Raw genomic sequence first — 16,084 nt, 5'->3', positions numbered from 1 at the left:
CAATTTATATAACTTACAAGGTACACACAAATTAAAATGTAATGAATAAGACCAACATATTTTAAAGACCAAATAAAAATTTTAACAACAATCATTATAATTAGGGTTAGGATTTCAATGTAATATAAAATAATAAAATATTCATTTCATTTTGTTAAAAATAAATATGCAATAAAATGCATATAGGTACTAAAATAAACAATGAATTTACCACTATTTTCAAATTATCATTTAGTGAAATAGAATCATTATATAATTTTAAAATAGATTAGATAGTTATTTTTTAAGTAAGCTAAACAAATTTTGTTAGTTTTATTTTTCAATAAAACCCTAATATTAATAATATTTTTTTCACTTTTTCAAAAAACTAAATTAATGATTTATGCAATTTAAATTAAAAACATAATGTAACAAAGCATCTAGCCGTTTACAAAACTTATTTAAATATCAATTTATTTGTTCATATTTAAAATATGCAAAATAAAAAATACACCATTAGTATCAATATGAAACAATTAGTGGACATAAGGTTACCAAATTTTTGAAGGAACGATATATAAAAAAAAAAAAAAATTAACAATTCATAAAAACCCTAGCCCTTATTATAGCTAATAAAAATATGTTAGAACTTAACACTAAATTATAAACATAATTGGTAAATTTTTCATGAACAGGAATTAAGATTTATCTTGATTTGTCGTTTTTAAAATAACAAATAATAAATAATATTATATAAACAAATTTATTTGTTATTTAATACAATAGTTTTAAATAAGTATCACAACTAATAATTTATAGTTTATTTAAAAATAATGACACCAATATGTTATACTTTAAACTAGAAAATAAAATTCAATCATAAGTATTTTGATGTAAATCACTAACTTCGTCCAAAATATCTTCAACAACATCAGTTTTTGAAGGTAAAGCATTTGTAAATAAGTTACCTAAAATTACAGATAAAATACAATTAATTAATATTTTAGGCTTAATTTAGTTAGATCATACTTATTATTATAAAATTAATAATCTTTGTAATAACTATATAATTAAAATAAGAAAGGTAACATTAAAAAAAAAATAATAATAATGCACTTAGAAATTATTTAAGATAGGTAATAAACAATAACTAATGTATAGCTAATACTATAATTCAACATATTTATTTAGGTAATATTAAATTTAATCTCTTTAAAAATTGTTAATATAAAATCTTACATAATTTCATGGATTACTTTATTATGGTGGAGCATAGAATCTTTTTTAAGTGATTAATACCATTGAAGATTGGGACTAAGCAAAGGTTTTATTTTTATTTTTATTTTTTTTTTTTTTTTTTGGGGGGGGGGGGGGATTTAAAAGTACAATTTTAATTTAATTTTTATACATGATTAATAAACAAAACTTTTTACTTTAAATATTTAAAAATTTTAGAGCCAGTCTAGACTCTATGAACCTCACTCCCTAAATAATAGTTATGTACCTAAATACCTAATTGAATAAGCATTAATTTATAAAACTGTTAACATAAATACTTAGTTGAACTAAGTATTACTTTTTGATTATATATTAAAAATAATATTTACATTCTAAATTATATTTATTGTGATGTTATATACATGTTATACATGGCCTAACAAAATGTGAAAATTAATATATTTTTAAGATCCTTGTTTTGTATGCTACCTATCACAACACCGTTTATGCTGTGTACTACTGTCAGAAAACTAATATTTACTGTACATTTTAATTCTAATAAGGCAAAGATTTTTGTTTTTAATATATTATTATTTATTACTTATTCAGAAATATGATCCGACAGGCTCATTAGGTTTAGAAGTCTTGGACATTATTTAGGTGTATCGATATTTTCTATATAGTTAAATATATTAAAAGGATTAATAACTAAACAAAATCAACAGATGCAATTTTACACAGAATCAAACAATTGAATGTTTGTAGATTTTATGTAATTGGATATAAAATTAAAATATGAAATAAAAATAATAATAGCTGGCAAACATGATAGAACTGCTAGAGAATGGAGATATTAATATATTAAAAGAAAAAAAATTATCAGTTTAAGTTTTCTGGAACAACATTAAAACAATATACATAACTAACAATATTTTTTAAAACAATAAATAAACTATCAGCAATAAAAATAGTATTTTACAACCTATAGATAGCTACTTAAATGATTACACAATTAATTTGTAAGTAGCGTGTATCAATATACAACAAATTTTGATAAATTATATTTTGTGGTAGGTAGTATACAAGACGAGTATCACATTTAGCTTACAATTTATGTGTATCTATTTTAATAATCTTATCAAATAAAATTATTATTAAAAGAAAATAACTGAAATATGAAGAACTTGAATTTCTGTAGTTTATTAAATTAGGTAAAGTATATTAAATTTAATTAAGTAAAACAATCGTTTATATGCTAAATGTACAAGTTAAAGTTTTCAACGTAACATTTAATACTTCATAAAAATATACAGTAATAAAAAACTTAAAACATTTTTAAATTTTAACAAAATGTTATGAAATTTATAAAGAATAAAAAAAGGTTATGATTAAACCTAGGTTTACTCAAATACATTTTTGAAATTCTTCAACTTTTAATTTTATCTAAATAATAGATGTACACATTTATAAATGTTAGCAAACTGTATTTATATTTTAGCAATAAAAAAGCTCTTTGTTGCTTACCAATAGTATTAGGAGATATTTTTTCTACAATCACTTTGCACTTTCTGCGTGTATTGACTTGATAAACAGTATGTTTGTATGGTAATTCTAATGCGGAAAAATCAATATTAGGTCCTGGGTTAATGGCTGGAAGTCCAGTATAAGGATGTATGAAATCAGCCCAATAACCAGCACTTTGAAGACGATCACTTATACCAAAAGCAGCATGTAAATACTAAAAATTAATAAAATATAGATCTTAAATGAATGTTCAAAAAAAAAAAAAAAATTAATTATTTAAAAAAAAAAAATAGTAATATCAAAAATTTCAAAAAATTGTATTATTTTTATATTTACCTGTCTTGTTAAATTTGACATGTTTGTATTAGAGGTTTGCTTTAAATTAATAGTAATCATACACAAGCTGAAATTTTTCAAATGGGGAACATTGAATCGCTCTGTGATTTCTAAATAAATAAAAGCAATTATAAAAATTAGTAATTAAATAAATTCAAAGAAATAAAATAAATAGTATACTACGTACCAGATTTTAAAAGAATTGGACAGTCTTGAGTATAATAATTTAGTCTAGTAGTTATGACACAGTCCTGTAAACATATAATTATTATAATATAAGATCATATCAAAATCTATAACATCTACTATATTATTGGTAACAGCATAAGTATGGGTAGGGATCAAACCTAAAAGGAATGGAAGAGGAAAATAATATATTCATCGAAATCAAAACCATAACTTAATTGTTGACTTAAAAACAAATCATATGTATACTATATTGTTAAACAACATTAAATACATAAAAAAAAAAATCATAAAAATGCTTTAAATTAAAAAAAAAAAAATTATGAGATAATAATCTTATAACTAGGTATAATTAATGAAATAATAATACCAGTTTGTTATTGTAACTCAGATAATATAATACTGTTGACAATCTGTCAATATGTTAAACAATAGCAGAAATATGAAATTAATATACATTATGCAATAATCTGAGGAAAATATATTTTTATCTTATAAATCTTGAATATATTAAGTGTGCTTAAGCATCTACTGTCATTTAGTAATTACCACCCTTTATGTTAAGTGTTTGATCCATAGCCTATACTTTACTTTTTACCTATTTTTACTAAATAAATGTATTTTTTTTTAAATATATGATACCAATGAACAAGGCCGGATTGGATAGTTTTAGCTCTTCAAAAAATATTTTTTTACTGGCCCACAATTTGGTATAGTAGCCCATATTAATATTCAATAGTAATAATTAGAAATAAGACATTAATTTACCTATAAGCTACCCCCACCAGAAAAAAAAATTCAGCACATTTCAAGAAAACTTCTAGTTAACTCTCATAAGTTTGAGTAAAAACTTAATGCAGCCTTCAAGATTTTCTCAAATGTATGGCTGGCCAGTTCAGGCCTGAAAATGAATAAAAAAGTGAAGACCCCAGGAACTTTTGGGTATTTATTGTTTTTAATATTTAATTGTGTTAATTATTTAAATTTTTTATAAGAAAAAATCTTATTTCTCATTTTATGCATCAAATTATATAAAATATATAACTAAAACACTGTAGATTATCATTTTTTTTTTAATAACAATTATAGTAACAAATAATTTTAAAATAATAAACTATTTTTTAATTAAAAATAAATAAATTTATTGCAATATATTAAAAATAGTTAATTTTGTTGTATGGGATATTAGGATCCATTGAAAATAACTAGGCCAGGGTCTAATCACGATCCAGACCAAAATTGGCTATACATACTACCTGAAATTCAGGTATGTGCGTGTTTATAAATTCATATCAACATTATTTTTAGTAGATTTTAAATTTATATTATATAAATACCTAAACTAAAACCATTTGAACAGTGTTTTTATTTTACTATTTTTCTAGTTATAAATTTTAATAAAAATAAACTTACCTCAGGTGCAATACCCAAATTGTTAGGTAATTTGAACTGGCTATCTTTATGTCTTGGTAGCAGCTGCCAATTAGGATTTGTTCGGAATTCAGAATCTTCAATTTTCTATCATATGAATATTATAATTTATAAATCTTATTCAAACAATCATATAATAATTTATGTAAAAATCAATTAAAAAATCTTTTCTAAGATGAAAAAATGTAAATAAAATATTTTTTTAATTAAATTAAGTTAATTTAGTTTAACTCAAAAGATTAAATAGATAATAATTACAAGAGAAAAATGTCTAGTTACCTTCCCATATTATATATTAACATTACATTATTACAATATAATGATACTATATAATAATTAGGTATCAAGATTATTTTTAAGTAGGTACTAAGGCATTAAAATTTAAAGTGATAAGTAACACAATTTATTTTTTTCATTTCTAATTACACATAACTAATTTAATCTGTTACAAATTTACTAATTTTAATACATTTTTTTTATAAAATAATAAAAATGAAATAACTTACCATTACGAGCTCGTCTTCCTGTTCTAATAATTCTTCTCCTCTAATTTCTCTATCACGCCGAGATTTTCTGGAATAGGCCCTATTGGCTAACACATAAACTATTCGTTTTGCATTGTAGCCCGACTTCATTTTTAAACACGATTGCAGCATAACAGTGCACCTTTGGGTAGGGAGGAGGCAAATTGTTACTTACAATAATATTCTAGGTAAACGTTTGTCAAAATTCTAAAATAATTGGATTCAATAATCTGTTCAAGACCAAATAAGGATACACATAAAGTATTTCACGAGAAAAAATGTAATAAATTGCTGACGAATATTTTGACTGTAGGTAATACATAAACAGACATGATAAGAATTTTACTTTTACCCGAGTAAAACAAAATTATTGCGTTTTACTTTTGCAAAGACCTAATTTTAGTTTTTTTAAATAAAGTAATACAATATACAAACCTTGAAGTAGAACTAGTAGATTAGTAAACACACGCAAGAGCCTACTAGGCTGTTGTAGTTAACAAACAATATTTTTGATTTTACATCAACTATTTCTTAATTGTTTTGAAATCATTTCTAATAAAATAATAAGTTTTGTTTTTTACGTATCAGCGAAATCAAAATAAATAAAATGTTTTCGTGACTTACGAAAGTACGAAATACGTATGATAATATTGATAATGAAAATTTATTGTAGTTATTATGTGGTTATTACGACGGGTTCATATATACTTACCACCTGATAACTGTGTTAGAGTTAAAAATGGCGGTATATGTTGCTAATTCAAATCTATTCATTATTTACCTATAGTGTGTATACGGTCTTAGCACTCTCAACCAAAAAATTCATGATCAAGTTTAAGTATTCTCCAAATTTTTCAACATTGTGTTTATCTGCTAAACCGAAAAATCAACTATCAACTTTTTATTTTTAAATCATAATCTGTTTTTAATGTAATAAAATAGCAACAATTATAGGTTTCTAAAAATATATATACAAAATATGTTGTTAGGTACTTACTAATCATTACGATGATTACAACGTAAAAATAAATATTTAATGATCTTAATGACTATTTAATACATAAATAATCAATACTTTTAAATGAATGAAGTCGTGAATTGATTCTAGTATTCTACTCATTTAGTCTATTCGGTATTCCTTTATTTCAGTCCAAGACTTTTTAATTGGTTATACGACCAGATTTGACTTTTATCTACATATTTTCATCTATTCGTTCGTTAACTCTCTCGTCGGAATGCCTTAACTATAAACACATCAAACGTGTGGTTACCTAGTTAAGGCTATGACGAATAATTAGAATCTAGAAAACAAATCTCATGAAAACAAAATAGATTATTTATCTACCTATCCATAAAAATTATTTATAAGTTATTTTAGTTATATTATTAATTTTATAGTGATTGATTCATATATTAGGTGTTATAGTCTTAAATTAAAGATTTTAGGTTTAAATCCAAAAGTTATAAAAAAATATGAAACTACAAGTAAACGACTAAAAAAAAGTTAGGTACCCTAGGTACCTATCTACATTTTATGATAAAAAATATAAATTATAATATAAGCACACTGCACAAGGTATTTTGTAGTCTGTACAAGACATAAGATACTTCACCACTCACCAATCACCTACACAAAATAATGGAAAATTTGTTTAGATCAAAATCTTTGGGCACCAGCAAGGAATTGAAAATATAATTTTTACGAGGCAACGCTATTTAACAAGTGAAGTCAGCTAGGTACGTCGGTTTTATAATACTTTCGGTAAAAAACGGTAATAACTAATAAGTAGGTAAAAGATATAAAAGCTCAAAAAACTGACGGTAGATAGCATTGTTGTTATCGTTTGAATACACATACCGAATATATTTTGTAACTAATAATAATACATAAAAATTAAAAAGCCATAACGCCCATAACCACGATTTGGTTAGATCATAGTTTATGCAAATGCAACCTATTAAAAAATTAGCCAATTGTTATATAGTTCAACCGCGAATATCGATCACATGAGTCCATTTATATGACATAAATTTAATACATTATAGGGATGTTCGTCATCCAGAGTTTGTGCCACCTCCAATTTGAAATGATTATCTGAAAAATATTAGGACATTACAAACGTTACTGTTTTGAATTAATATTATTACTAATATTACTATGAATTTTAATAATCGTCAAAATTATCGGAAGAAAAATTGAGAATCATTTGGCCGTCGTGGCATTATGGAGAATGACAATATAGATAAGTACAAAGTAGTCCATTAGTAGGTGCATTTTTTTTTTTTAAATAATTTATTTAGACTAGCTGGTTGAGCCTAGGCTCGATCGTATATATTCAAGAGTACCTACCATAAAATGTATGTATTCATTGTATATTTGTATTATATATAGTGCATATTCTATAATAATATGTTTGCAGAGATCGTGAAAATTGTATTTGTATGATATAATTTTAAAGAATTTGAAATATGTTTTAAAAATTAATTTTTGTATATAAATTAAAACAATATACCTACTATCTACACAGAAGTATGTTAATTTTCTTTTCTTTTGATATAAACAAACATTTAATACAAAAAATAGTATTTATACAAATATGTGAGAGGAGGCAAAACTTAGATTTAGGTACTTAAACACTTTAGACAGACCTATATAAAATAACATACCTATACATGTAAAAATAAAGATCAAAGTTAAATTAGATCTATCCCTTATATTCTTCGTCTATAAATACGTCACTTAGTCCCTTAGAAATAAATGTAATTAAATTAGAGCAAATTTCACACTTAATTTAGAATTAAATAAATCAAGTTTCATACATTTTTAATTAATTTGAATTTTTACAATAAATAGAAATGTTTATATAATATATATATTGTTACTTATTAAAATTATTATGGGAGAAGGAGAAAAGCAAGCTAATTATATATTATGAACGTTTAAACAGTTAGGTATGTCAGTTTAATGATGGTTAGGGTAATAGGATCATATTAAATACCTAATTAATAAGAATATTAAAATATATAAAACTTGTAATAATATATAGTGTATTTAGTATTTATACAATAAATAGTATTGAGCAATATATATTAATTTAAACAATGTGTATTAGGTGCAGACCCATATTAATTAAACAATTATAGTGATATATTGTATAACTTAGTTCTTATGCATTATAAAAATATATAAACCAGTTAACACAATATTTTTACTAGTAAATTTAAGCTATTTCAGTAAATACAATAAATATCATTGAATTGCCAGTGCATGATTCACTATTTCATTTATAAATTCATTGCAATCATTAAATTTGTTGTTTTCGACAACCCAATCCCATTCTAAATGGTCATCCAAATCACATTCTGATGCTGCATTGTCAACTCCTAAAAACAATACATATTTATTATATACATAACAATCATTAAAAATACAAAAAAAAATATTTATTTTCTTCAAACATAGTTAGAGTCAATAGAATCTATATGTCTATTTCATATTTAACCTAGGTATTTAAATATTTAATTATTAATAATTTAGGTATAAACATTGTTATGAAATTTTTAGTGTAAATTTATAGGAATAAATTATTAAGTAATAACCCAAGACTCAAATGGAAATTAACAATTGCATTATTTATGTACCTATGTATGCACACTTAAATTTCAGGGGGTACTTACAAAACATTTTTCCTTTAATCTAATACCAATTTCTAAGATAATTTCAATTGTTATTCATGATTACTACTTTTAAAAATTAGCTAGCTGTTTTATCATGATAAGTTTTTCCATGTGAGTTTACAATATTTAAAAATTTACCATATATTTTAGAAAAATTACATTTTATTTTACTCATATCAGTTTTAATATGGAGGTACCTTTCTTTAGGATTTTAATTTTTGGGTCCCATATACAAAACTATGGGGGTATCCAGACACACCTGGCATCCCTGTGTGTACTCCTATAGCTATGAATTCATAAATAAATTACCTACATATTTGCTCTTTAAAAGCTATCAACTAGAATACAGTAGCATTCACTGACAATATTTATTCTAATTATCTCCCACCAACTATGATTGATATCCAATAAGTAATATATTATAATATTGCTTATATTAATTAATGTACAGTTAATTATTTGCAATCACTGAAATCACCAATTTAATTTATTTAGCTAAAATCTTATATTATAAACTAAATATTTTTTTAAGTACAACAATAATTGTACCCTATTATTAATGGTTATCATAATATTTTATTTTATTACTTATATAATAAGTATAATTTTATTAATAAATTAATAATTTTCTAATAATTCAATAAACGATTAAATTATTATTCGTAAATTGACTTATTAATTTTTTTTAGTATTATAGCACACGATTCCTAGATATGTTTAATAAGCTTTGGTGGTATATGTCAGAAAGAACTTTATTTTTATTTTTTTAATTTTAAATTGTAGTTCAATACAACTTAATTTACCAACTAGGAATATCAGAGGTTAGATATGTAAATATAAACATAATACCTAAAAATATTTGGAAATTGAATATTAATTACAGATAGACCACAACTACAAGGTAACATTCCTCTTTTAGGCCTTCTATTTGTATTTTTTAATATTTTAGCCTGGTTAATCAGTATTATACTGTAGCCTGCACCAATAGTATCTTTATTCTTATAGTTAGTAAATTATTTATCAGAAAGAATTAAAACAGGAGATTATTTTTTCAAAGTTCAATTCTATGTAAATACCATGTATAAAGTTCCATCCTCTTTCTTTTCTTGTGCATTCATCTGCTGTGATTCTAATCAGTTTTAAATTATCAAAACTTGATTTGAACCATTCAATATCAGTTTTTCTTCTAGCATCACTCACAATCCAGATATCTTTTGAGTGATCTAAAATAATAAAAATTTGATTTTAAGAAAATAATACTTTTGGTATTATTTAAATATACTAACTTTGATCATACATATCTATTGCCATACGGCAAAAATAACCATGATCATTTGTACGTAAATTTTCGCTCCATTCAATCATTGCCTTTCTATGTTGTTCTTTCATTTCACCATCACTGAGAAGTTCATCTAATTGAAGTGATTTAGTTTGGGCCCAGTGCTTTTTAATAGGGCCCGAAAGACGAATTATTACGCATTTATCTGATCCAATTCTATAAGTTAAGTTTATACAATTGATAAATTTACATTAAACTATCATAAACATAGAATTTTCTATGATATAATACTAAAATAAAATATTCAACAACACAATATTTTTTTGTAACCTTTATTATTTAATTAAGTTATAAATTACCTATTTATAAATAAAAAAATTTTAAAAGTTCTGATTATTTTACAAATTATTAAGTTTTTCTAAAATTTGATTTACAATAGTTTCAACTTCGGCCATTGCACCAATTCCATGGTCACCACACATTAACGTCTTAATAATTGGAGGAATTAGACAATATCCCCATGAAATCAATTTATCCACTTGATCTTTAGTAACTGGATGATTCCACATTTGAGTATTCATTGATGGACAAAACAATACCGGTTTTGAAACATTCCAAGCTCTAACAACACATGTTAATAAATTGTCACAAATTCCTGCACTCACTTTAGCCAAAGTATTAGCACTCAAAGGAGCAAGTACTAATAAATCGGCTTTTTTGGAAAGTTCAATGTGTAATACGGGATCTCCTCGAGTTTTCCAAGCATCCCATTCATTTTGATCAGTATAAACATCAATTTTTAAATCTTTTCTAATTTTATCGACATCTATAAAATGTTTACTAGCTTCCGTGATGACTAATGTTGTGCTAATGTTCTTTTGAATGAGTTGAGAAATAATATCTGGTATTTTGATTGCAGCAACACTAGCACTGCAAGCAATCAGGACATGTGGCATGATTATTGAGTTGTATTATTTTTCTTAGTATTTTCAACATCAGCCAATCCAAGCTTAGTCCATTCTTCTTTTGCCATCAAATCATTTTGCATACGGCAATCTAAATAATTTTTGGCTTCTTGACGACACTGTGAGTTGTCCCCGTTGTGAACACTCAAACAAAACATATATTTGTAAGCAATTTTTTTGCATTGACCTTGGTGATCTAATGGAAAACTACCCTTTTCAGGAGGTGTTGGCTTAAAACTTTTTTGACCAAAAGTTGCAGAAGACATTTAAGTGGAAATGCAATAAATACCTAATAATAATAATTAGGGTTCATAGAATAATACAATTTTGAACTACGGAATATAGTTATTAATGGAGATTATAAGTAATATAATAAAATAAAATATTAAAATAACACTTTAAATTATACAAAAGATTACATTTATAATATATGTGTGGTTGATATATGAATACTTAACTAGCTATCAATAATATCACAGTTTACAGAATGAATGTGATAAGAACAATTATATTGATAACAATATCACACTTTTTCAGCTTTATAATAACTTCCAATTCCAATTATAATTAATAGCCTATTAGGTATTTATTATTATAATAATATACGCTGTGACGGAACTTAATCATGCAAATATGAGTAAAAATTTACAATTTTCTTTTCATTGGATCTATAAGTTATAAATCAATACTTCATCAGAATAGGAATATAGAATGATCCTTAAACAATATGGCTAAATGTAAATTAAATATATTTAACCAATTATTATTCATATACAAAGCATTAATTAATTATAAAACAATCTAAGTATATAATATTTTATTATACAAAGGTATATCTTAACTACAATCAATTCGTACAATATAAAATCTAAGCTATAATTATATTACACGTCTTCCCATTTCCTGAACATCTTTTCTATTATCAATATTTTGTGTAATAAATACAGAATTGATCCTTAGCATTGTAATTTCTTTTCGTACAAAGTTGATTCTCATGTATTGTTTCCGTTTGATACGTTCGAAGTTTGTTCTAGTGTGAGATAAGTCTTTATCAACCACCGTTGCAGTGACTTCCACAGTGGCTGGGTCTAAAACGGGCCTACCGATCAGCGTGAAGTCTTTGCCACCAACCAACAGAACTTTTTGCAATTTAATGCGGTCTCCGACATTTGGCGGCCAGTAACCATCTATAAGTACCAAGTCGTTGTCAGTAACTTTGAACTGCTTACCACATATGTGTACGACAGCAAACAATCGGTTATTATTTTTTACGGCTTCGTTGACGGTTTGTATTATGCCGTCGGAAAACGTTTTGTGTGCAATCGTATTGTCGACAACATATTCTTGACTGACTGGTGTCGAAAACGACCGTGTGTTTAGACCCGATGCAGCAACAGTTATTCGGTTTGTGGGTACGATTTGAAGAGTTTTACTCGCTAGATTCAGTAATTTATTGCACAACATTATAGCTGTTAAATATGTTTACACACTAACGAATTTAGTAATAGATCAGACAGTAATTAATTACATAGATAAATATTGTAACGTCGAACTTGAACTAGGTAATACGATACAAAATAATTAATGTAATAATATTATGTATTAAGTATTAAAACTAAAGTTTAAATATTGGGATTTCCGATTTTCAAGTATATACTATACTACATAACCTCACAAATTCCGAATGTATTATCTGGATGATAAGAATATCATACAATTTTTTGTTGGATGATAATATTAAAAAAAAAAAAAAAACGTAATCAAAAATTTCTTATCAGTAAACACAATAACATTGCAACTTTGCAACGTGAATCAAAATAATATGTTTTACGTAATGACGTAGTGTTTAAAGAGTACTTTAATATTATGACTACTAAAAAATCGAATTTAATGTTAACACAACTTTTATTACAGAGATAGTGGCCAGACTGTCAACATATCAACGTGTGAAACGGAGCTGATGTACCGATATGATTATAACGACTACGAAATATCACAATGAAAATAATAATTCATAACACCAAATAACAATTCCTGTACAAATATTCTACGAGTATTGAGAATGTGACATAAAATCGAAATCGCCTAATTTACCGGACGTCCATGAAACATTGAACTCGTATAACGAGACATTGATACGTGATATTTTACTGGTATTTGTTTTATTAAATAATTCCGTTGTCAAATCGCGCGAGGCGAGCGATAGATAGTCGCTCGTTTGACGACGTTTAAATAGGCTGTCTACGTTTAATGTCATCGATTAATAATATATATCTCGGTCGTCACCTCTTGTGTAGAGCGTCCGTGATGTAATCCTTTCCGCATTTCCGCTTGCCGCTGAACACATACACGACCTTGGGGCGCCGACGTTCGGCCATCGCAACTCCAGACATAATCTGCTTCCGATGATGTCGACGTATCGACAGTGATCAGTGACGACTGCAGCTGTGACCCAACAGTCCCAAACCCCAACACCTGAGCAGTGAACGTCTAGCGCGTGACTCGCGACCGCACGCCGACTTACCGCGTGTCAATGGTTCTTAAAACGGGGTCTGCTGCGTAACTCTATGATAATATTAATATTGTAGTAATTACGTTAATTTATTATTATTATTACATTACGTTTTTAATGGATTATAATAAAATCAATCAAACATATTTATTTTTTTAAATACGCACAGCACCTATTGGATCGATGTACGCGTGCTGACGCTTTCCCACGAAGCCCAAAGATTCATTGAATTGTTTTAACCTCTAAACCATCGAGGTGAAACGCATTAATCGTAGTCTTAAATTTCGAGCACATTATAGCCATTCACAAGTATATTATTACACTTGCTTACTTCCTTGGTAGTTGGATTTTTTTATACCAGAGTCGATGAGTCATATTTATAATTTTAATAGCGTGTTTGTTAGATAGGTAAGTAGGTATCCATTCCGACTGAAATGTGCGCGTGGTTAATGAATCATAATTCATAATTCCATCTATTTTATAACATATTTTATTTTAATAACACGTAAATAGGTACCTACCTAATATATTATGATAATTACCTATTGTGTTAATGCAATAATACAGTAAAACGTGTATTGCAACGTTATAGCATAATGTCATGAATAGGTACGAAAAGAGCTAACGTTATACACATGCAGTCATGCATAATAAAACTATAATACGATAATACTTTTCAAGTGCACGATTGCATGACTGTACTATATTTATAAGACGAACCTTGGCCTTAGTTCGATTCCAAGAATATCTTCTATATTATTCTTATTTTTATTTATTTATAAACATTATTATTTAAAATGTTACTATTATAGTAACATATTATAGTTGGGTAGATTAAATAGGTGTGTCATATATACATATTTTATAATATTAATTATTTAAAACCAAGGTTTGTTCGATAAGTTATAAATGGAATATAAGAAATTAGATTAAATAAAATAGAATATAATATAATTTATGCGTTACTAACGTCAATATTTGTAATAAGTTATCAGTATGATCGAATACATCTTGTATTGACTTATAACAGCTAACTTAGTTGATCTCATAGGCATCTGTTTTTTGTCTTGAATCCAAGTTTGTAGAATTAGAGGCACCCTTCTGATGTTTGGAATTTCTGGTGAAAATTTTTTGATTGGGTTTTAATCCAGTCTTTAAAATTTAGTATTCCGATCGTTATGTGTTTTGCCTATTTCTCATGAACTATGGCGCCTTATGTTTATCTGTAGTTGTTTTTGAATTTGGAAATTTTTGTTTTTTTCTAAGAAACTGATGCGGTTATACTGAACATTATAACTGTTATATCGTCAACAAAAAGTGTCAGTAGAAAGTTAGGGAGTTCAGATATGTCATTGCATTATGTTATATTAAAAAGGGTTGATCCTAGGACTGATCCTTAAAGAATTCTAACTGGAATTTTGTGGCATAGATTCATCACTCGGTACTATTTTAAAGCGGTATTTTTCAACGTTTTATCATTTGCACCCCCTCACGGCTTCATTAACGCACCTTCAACCATAAATTGACACTGTTCATTTTCACGCAGAATAAAAAAGAAATTATAAAATAAATTTTATTAATTAATTATCAAAACCTAAAAATTTGAATGAATCGGACAAATGGTACATAAAATCCATTGTACACTGTCGCCGCCGCATACTATGTTATATAGTATAAAAACTCGGTTTTTGTTTGTGTAACATAACAAAAATTATTCATTTTTAATAACGAAAATTGGTTTTATGTAAATTAGCTTCAAGATCATTACTTTCCACAATTTGTATTGGATTTGTTCGTTTTTTGAATAAATAAAACTGAGATAACAAACCGTTACAAATAAATCAAATTCTATTTTTCTGTTGTTACTTTTTTTTTTGTGTATCCCCTCACACCCTTTTGCTAATATTAATTATCATTAGGTAAATCACCTAATGATATTTAAATAAAAAAATATTATATTTAGAATATATTTTACACTATCGTCATAACTATAAATCATTTAAATCGATAGGTAATAAAAAAAAAATGCAAAAATAACTAGATTTATATAAAAGTAGAATCAGTCCTGGAAAAACAAGTTAATAGATGACGCAAGTTGTCATTTTAGATCAAAATTAGGGATATAAAATAAAGGTGTCAAAAACATACCATACAGGTATACCTAGTTAAATACCTATATTGAACTCGTATTATGAGGTGTACTATATAGTATATATACTATTATTTAGTATGGATAGGCGATGTTTTTGATAATAATATGTTTATTTGTAATTTTATGTTATAGCAAAAATAAATCAAAATTTACGAAATTATTATTATTATAATATAGACAATTTTACTACTAAGATAAAACATGAAATACAACTTACAAGCCATGGAAAACACTTAATCGGCCGAGAGTAGGGATAGCTAAAACAAAAAAGAACTTCGTAAAATGGAAAAGAAGAGAAAA

The 16,084-nt window shown here is 25.8% G+C and overlaps 5 protein-coding genes across 8 annotated transcripts; all 5 read right to left on the bottom strand.

Annotated features, from left to right (window-relative positions):
- Positions 1-783: 783 nt before the first annotated feature.
- On the bottom strand, positions 784-5,787 carry LOC112593124 (methylmalonic aciduria and homocystinuria type D protein, mitochondrial). Of its 3 annotated transcripts, none has more exons than XM_025337420.1 (7): positions 5,634-5,787; positions 5,181-5,428; positions 4,657-4,761; positions 3,245-3,308; positions 3,058-3,167; positions 2,722-2,935; positions 853-947 (listed from the first exon to the last, which is right to left on the bottom strand). In XM_025337420.1, exons 2-7 carry the CDS (start codon positions 5,328-5,330, stop codon positions 853-855), a joined length of 738 nt encoding a protein of 245 aa, XP_025193205.1. In that variant the 5' UTR covers positions 5,331-5,428; positions 5,634-5,787. The 3 variants fall into 3 exon arrangements, with proteins under 3 accessions (XP_025193206.1, XP_025193205.1, XP_025193204.1); XM_025337419.1 differs by having other exon boundaries at positions 5,181-5,340; XM_025337421.1 differs by lacking the exon at positions 5,634-5,787 and having other exon boundaries at positions 784-947; positions 5,181-5,330.
- A 2,654-nt stretch (positions 5,788-8,441) lies between these two features.
- LOC112593161 (phosphomevalonate kinase) lies at positions 8,442-14,029 on the bottom strand. 2 transcript variants are annotated; one of them, XM_025337491.1, is made up of 5 exons: positions 13,743-14,029; positions 13,407-13,685; positions 10,163-10,371; positions 9,953-10,099; positions 8,442-8,582 (listed from the first exon to the last, which is right to left on the bottom strand). In XM_025337491.1, the coding sequence occupies exons 2-5, from the start codon at positions 13,511-13,513 to the stop codon at positions 8,449-8,451; spliced, it is 597 nt and encodes a 198-aa protein (XP_025193276.1). In that variant the 5' UTR covers positions 13,514-13,685; positions 13,743-14,029; the 3' UTR covers positions 8,442-8,448. The 2 variants fall into 2 exon arrangements, with proteins under 2 accessions (XP_025193276.1, XP_025193277.1); XM_025337492.1 differs by having other exon boundaries at positions 13,805-14,029.
- Positions 10,540-11,130, bottom strand: LOC112593163 (phosphopantothenoylcysteine decarboxylase). Its single transcript, XM_025337495.1, has one exon. The coding sequence runs from the start codon at positions 11,109-11,111 to the stop codon at positions 10,554-10,556; it is 558 nt and encodes a 185-aa protein (XP_025193280.1). The 5' UTR covers positions 11,112-11,130; the 3' UTR covers positions 10,540-10,553.
- Positions 11,102-11,463, bottom strand: LOC112593164 (cytochrome c oxidase assembly protein COX19). The gene has a single exon (XM_025337496.1). It carries the CDS (start codon positions 11,384-11,386, stop codon positions 11,114-11,116), a length of 273 nt encoding a protein of 90 aa, XP_025193281.1. The 5' UTR covers positions 11,387-11,463; the 3' UTR covers positions 11,102-11,113.
- LOC112593162 (39S ribosomal protein L21, mitochondrial) lies at positions 11,923-12,873 on the bottom strand. The gene has a single exon (XM_025337493.1). The coding sequence runs from the start codon at positions 12,582-12,584 to the stop codon at positions 12,000-12,002; it is 585 nt and encodes a 194-aa protein (XP_025193278.1). The 5' UTR covers positions 12,585-12,873; the 3' UTR covers positions 11,923-11,999.
- Positions 14,030-16,084: the final 2,055 nt, after the last annotated feature.

Source organism: Melanaphis sacchari, unplaced genomic scaffold (genome assembly GCF_002803265.2).
Source record: "Melanaphis sacchari strain LSU unplaced genomic scaffold, SCAv2.0 Contig1_pilon_pilon, whole genome shotgun sequence".
Lineage (NCBI taxonomy): Eukaryota > Metazoa > Arthropoda > Insecta > Hemiptera > Aphididae > Melanaphis > Melanaphis sacchari.
This window is presented reverse-complemented; position numbering and strand designations above follow the sequence as displayed.

Bases quoted from the DNA above. Each gene is read 5' to 3' on its own strand.
- LOC112593124 (XM_025337420.1), bottom strand. From the start codon at position 5,330: ATGCTGCAATCGTGTTTAAAAATGAAGTCGGGCTACAATGCAAAACGA. The intron at 3,309-4,656 runs GTAAGTTTATTT...ATATGTTTACAG, and splicing joins ATTTGGGTATTGCACCTGAG to GACTGTGTCATAACTACTAG. The intron at 2,936-3,057 runs GTAAATATAAAA...ATTAATTTTTAG, and splicing joins TGTCAAATTTAACAAGACAG to TATTTACATGCTGCTTTTGG.
- LOC112593163 (XM_025337495.1), bottom strand. From the start codon at position 11,111: ATGCCACATGTCCTGATTGCTTGCAGTGCTAGTGTTGCTGCAATCAAA.
- LOC112593164 (XM_025337496.1), bottom strand. From the start codon at position 11,386: ATGTCTTCTGCAACTTTTGGTCAAAAAAGTTTTAAGCCAACACCTCCT.
- LOC112593162 (XM_025337493.1), bottom strand. From the start codon at position 12,584: ATGTTGTGCAATAAATTACTGAATCTAGCGAGTAAAACTCTTCAAATC.
- LOC112593161 (XM_025337491.1), bottom strand. From the start codon at position 13,513: ATGTCTGGAGTTGCGATGGCCGAACGTCGGCGCCCCAAGGTCGTGTAT. The intron at 10,372-13,406 runs GTGACGACCGAG...CTTAACTTATAG, and splicing joins ACGGACGCTCTACACAAGAG to AATTGGATCAGATAAATGCG. The intron at 8,583-9,952 runs GTATTTACATAG...TATTGTTTTTAG, and splicing joins AGGATGGAACTTTATACATG to GAGTTGACAATGCAGCATCA.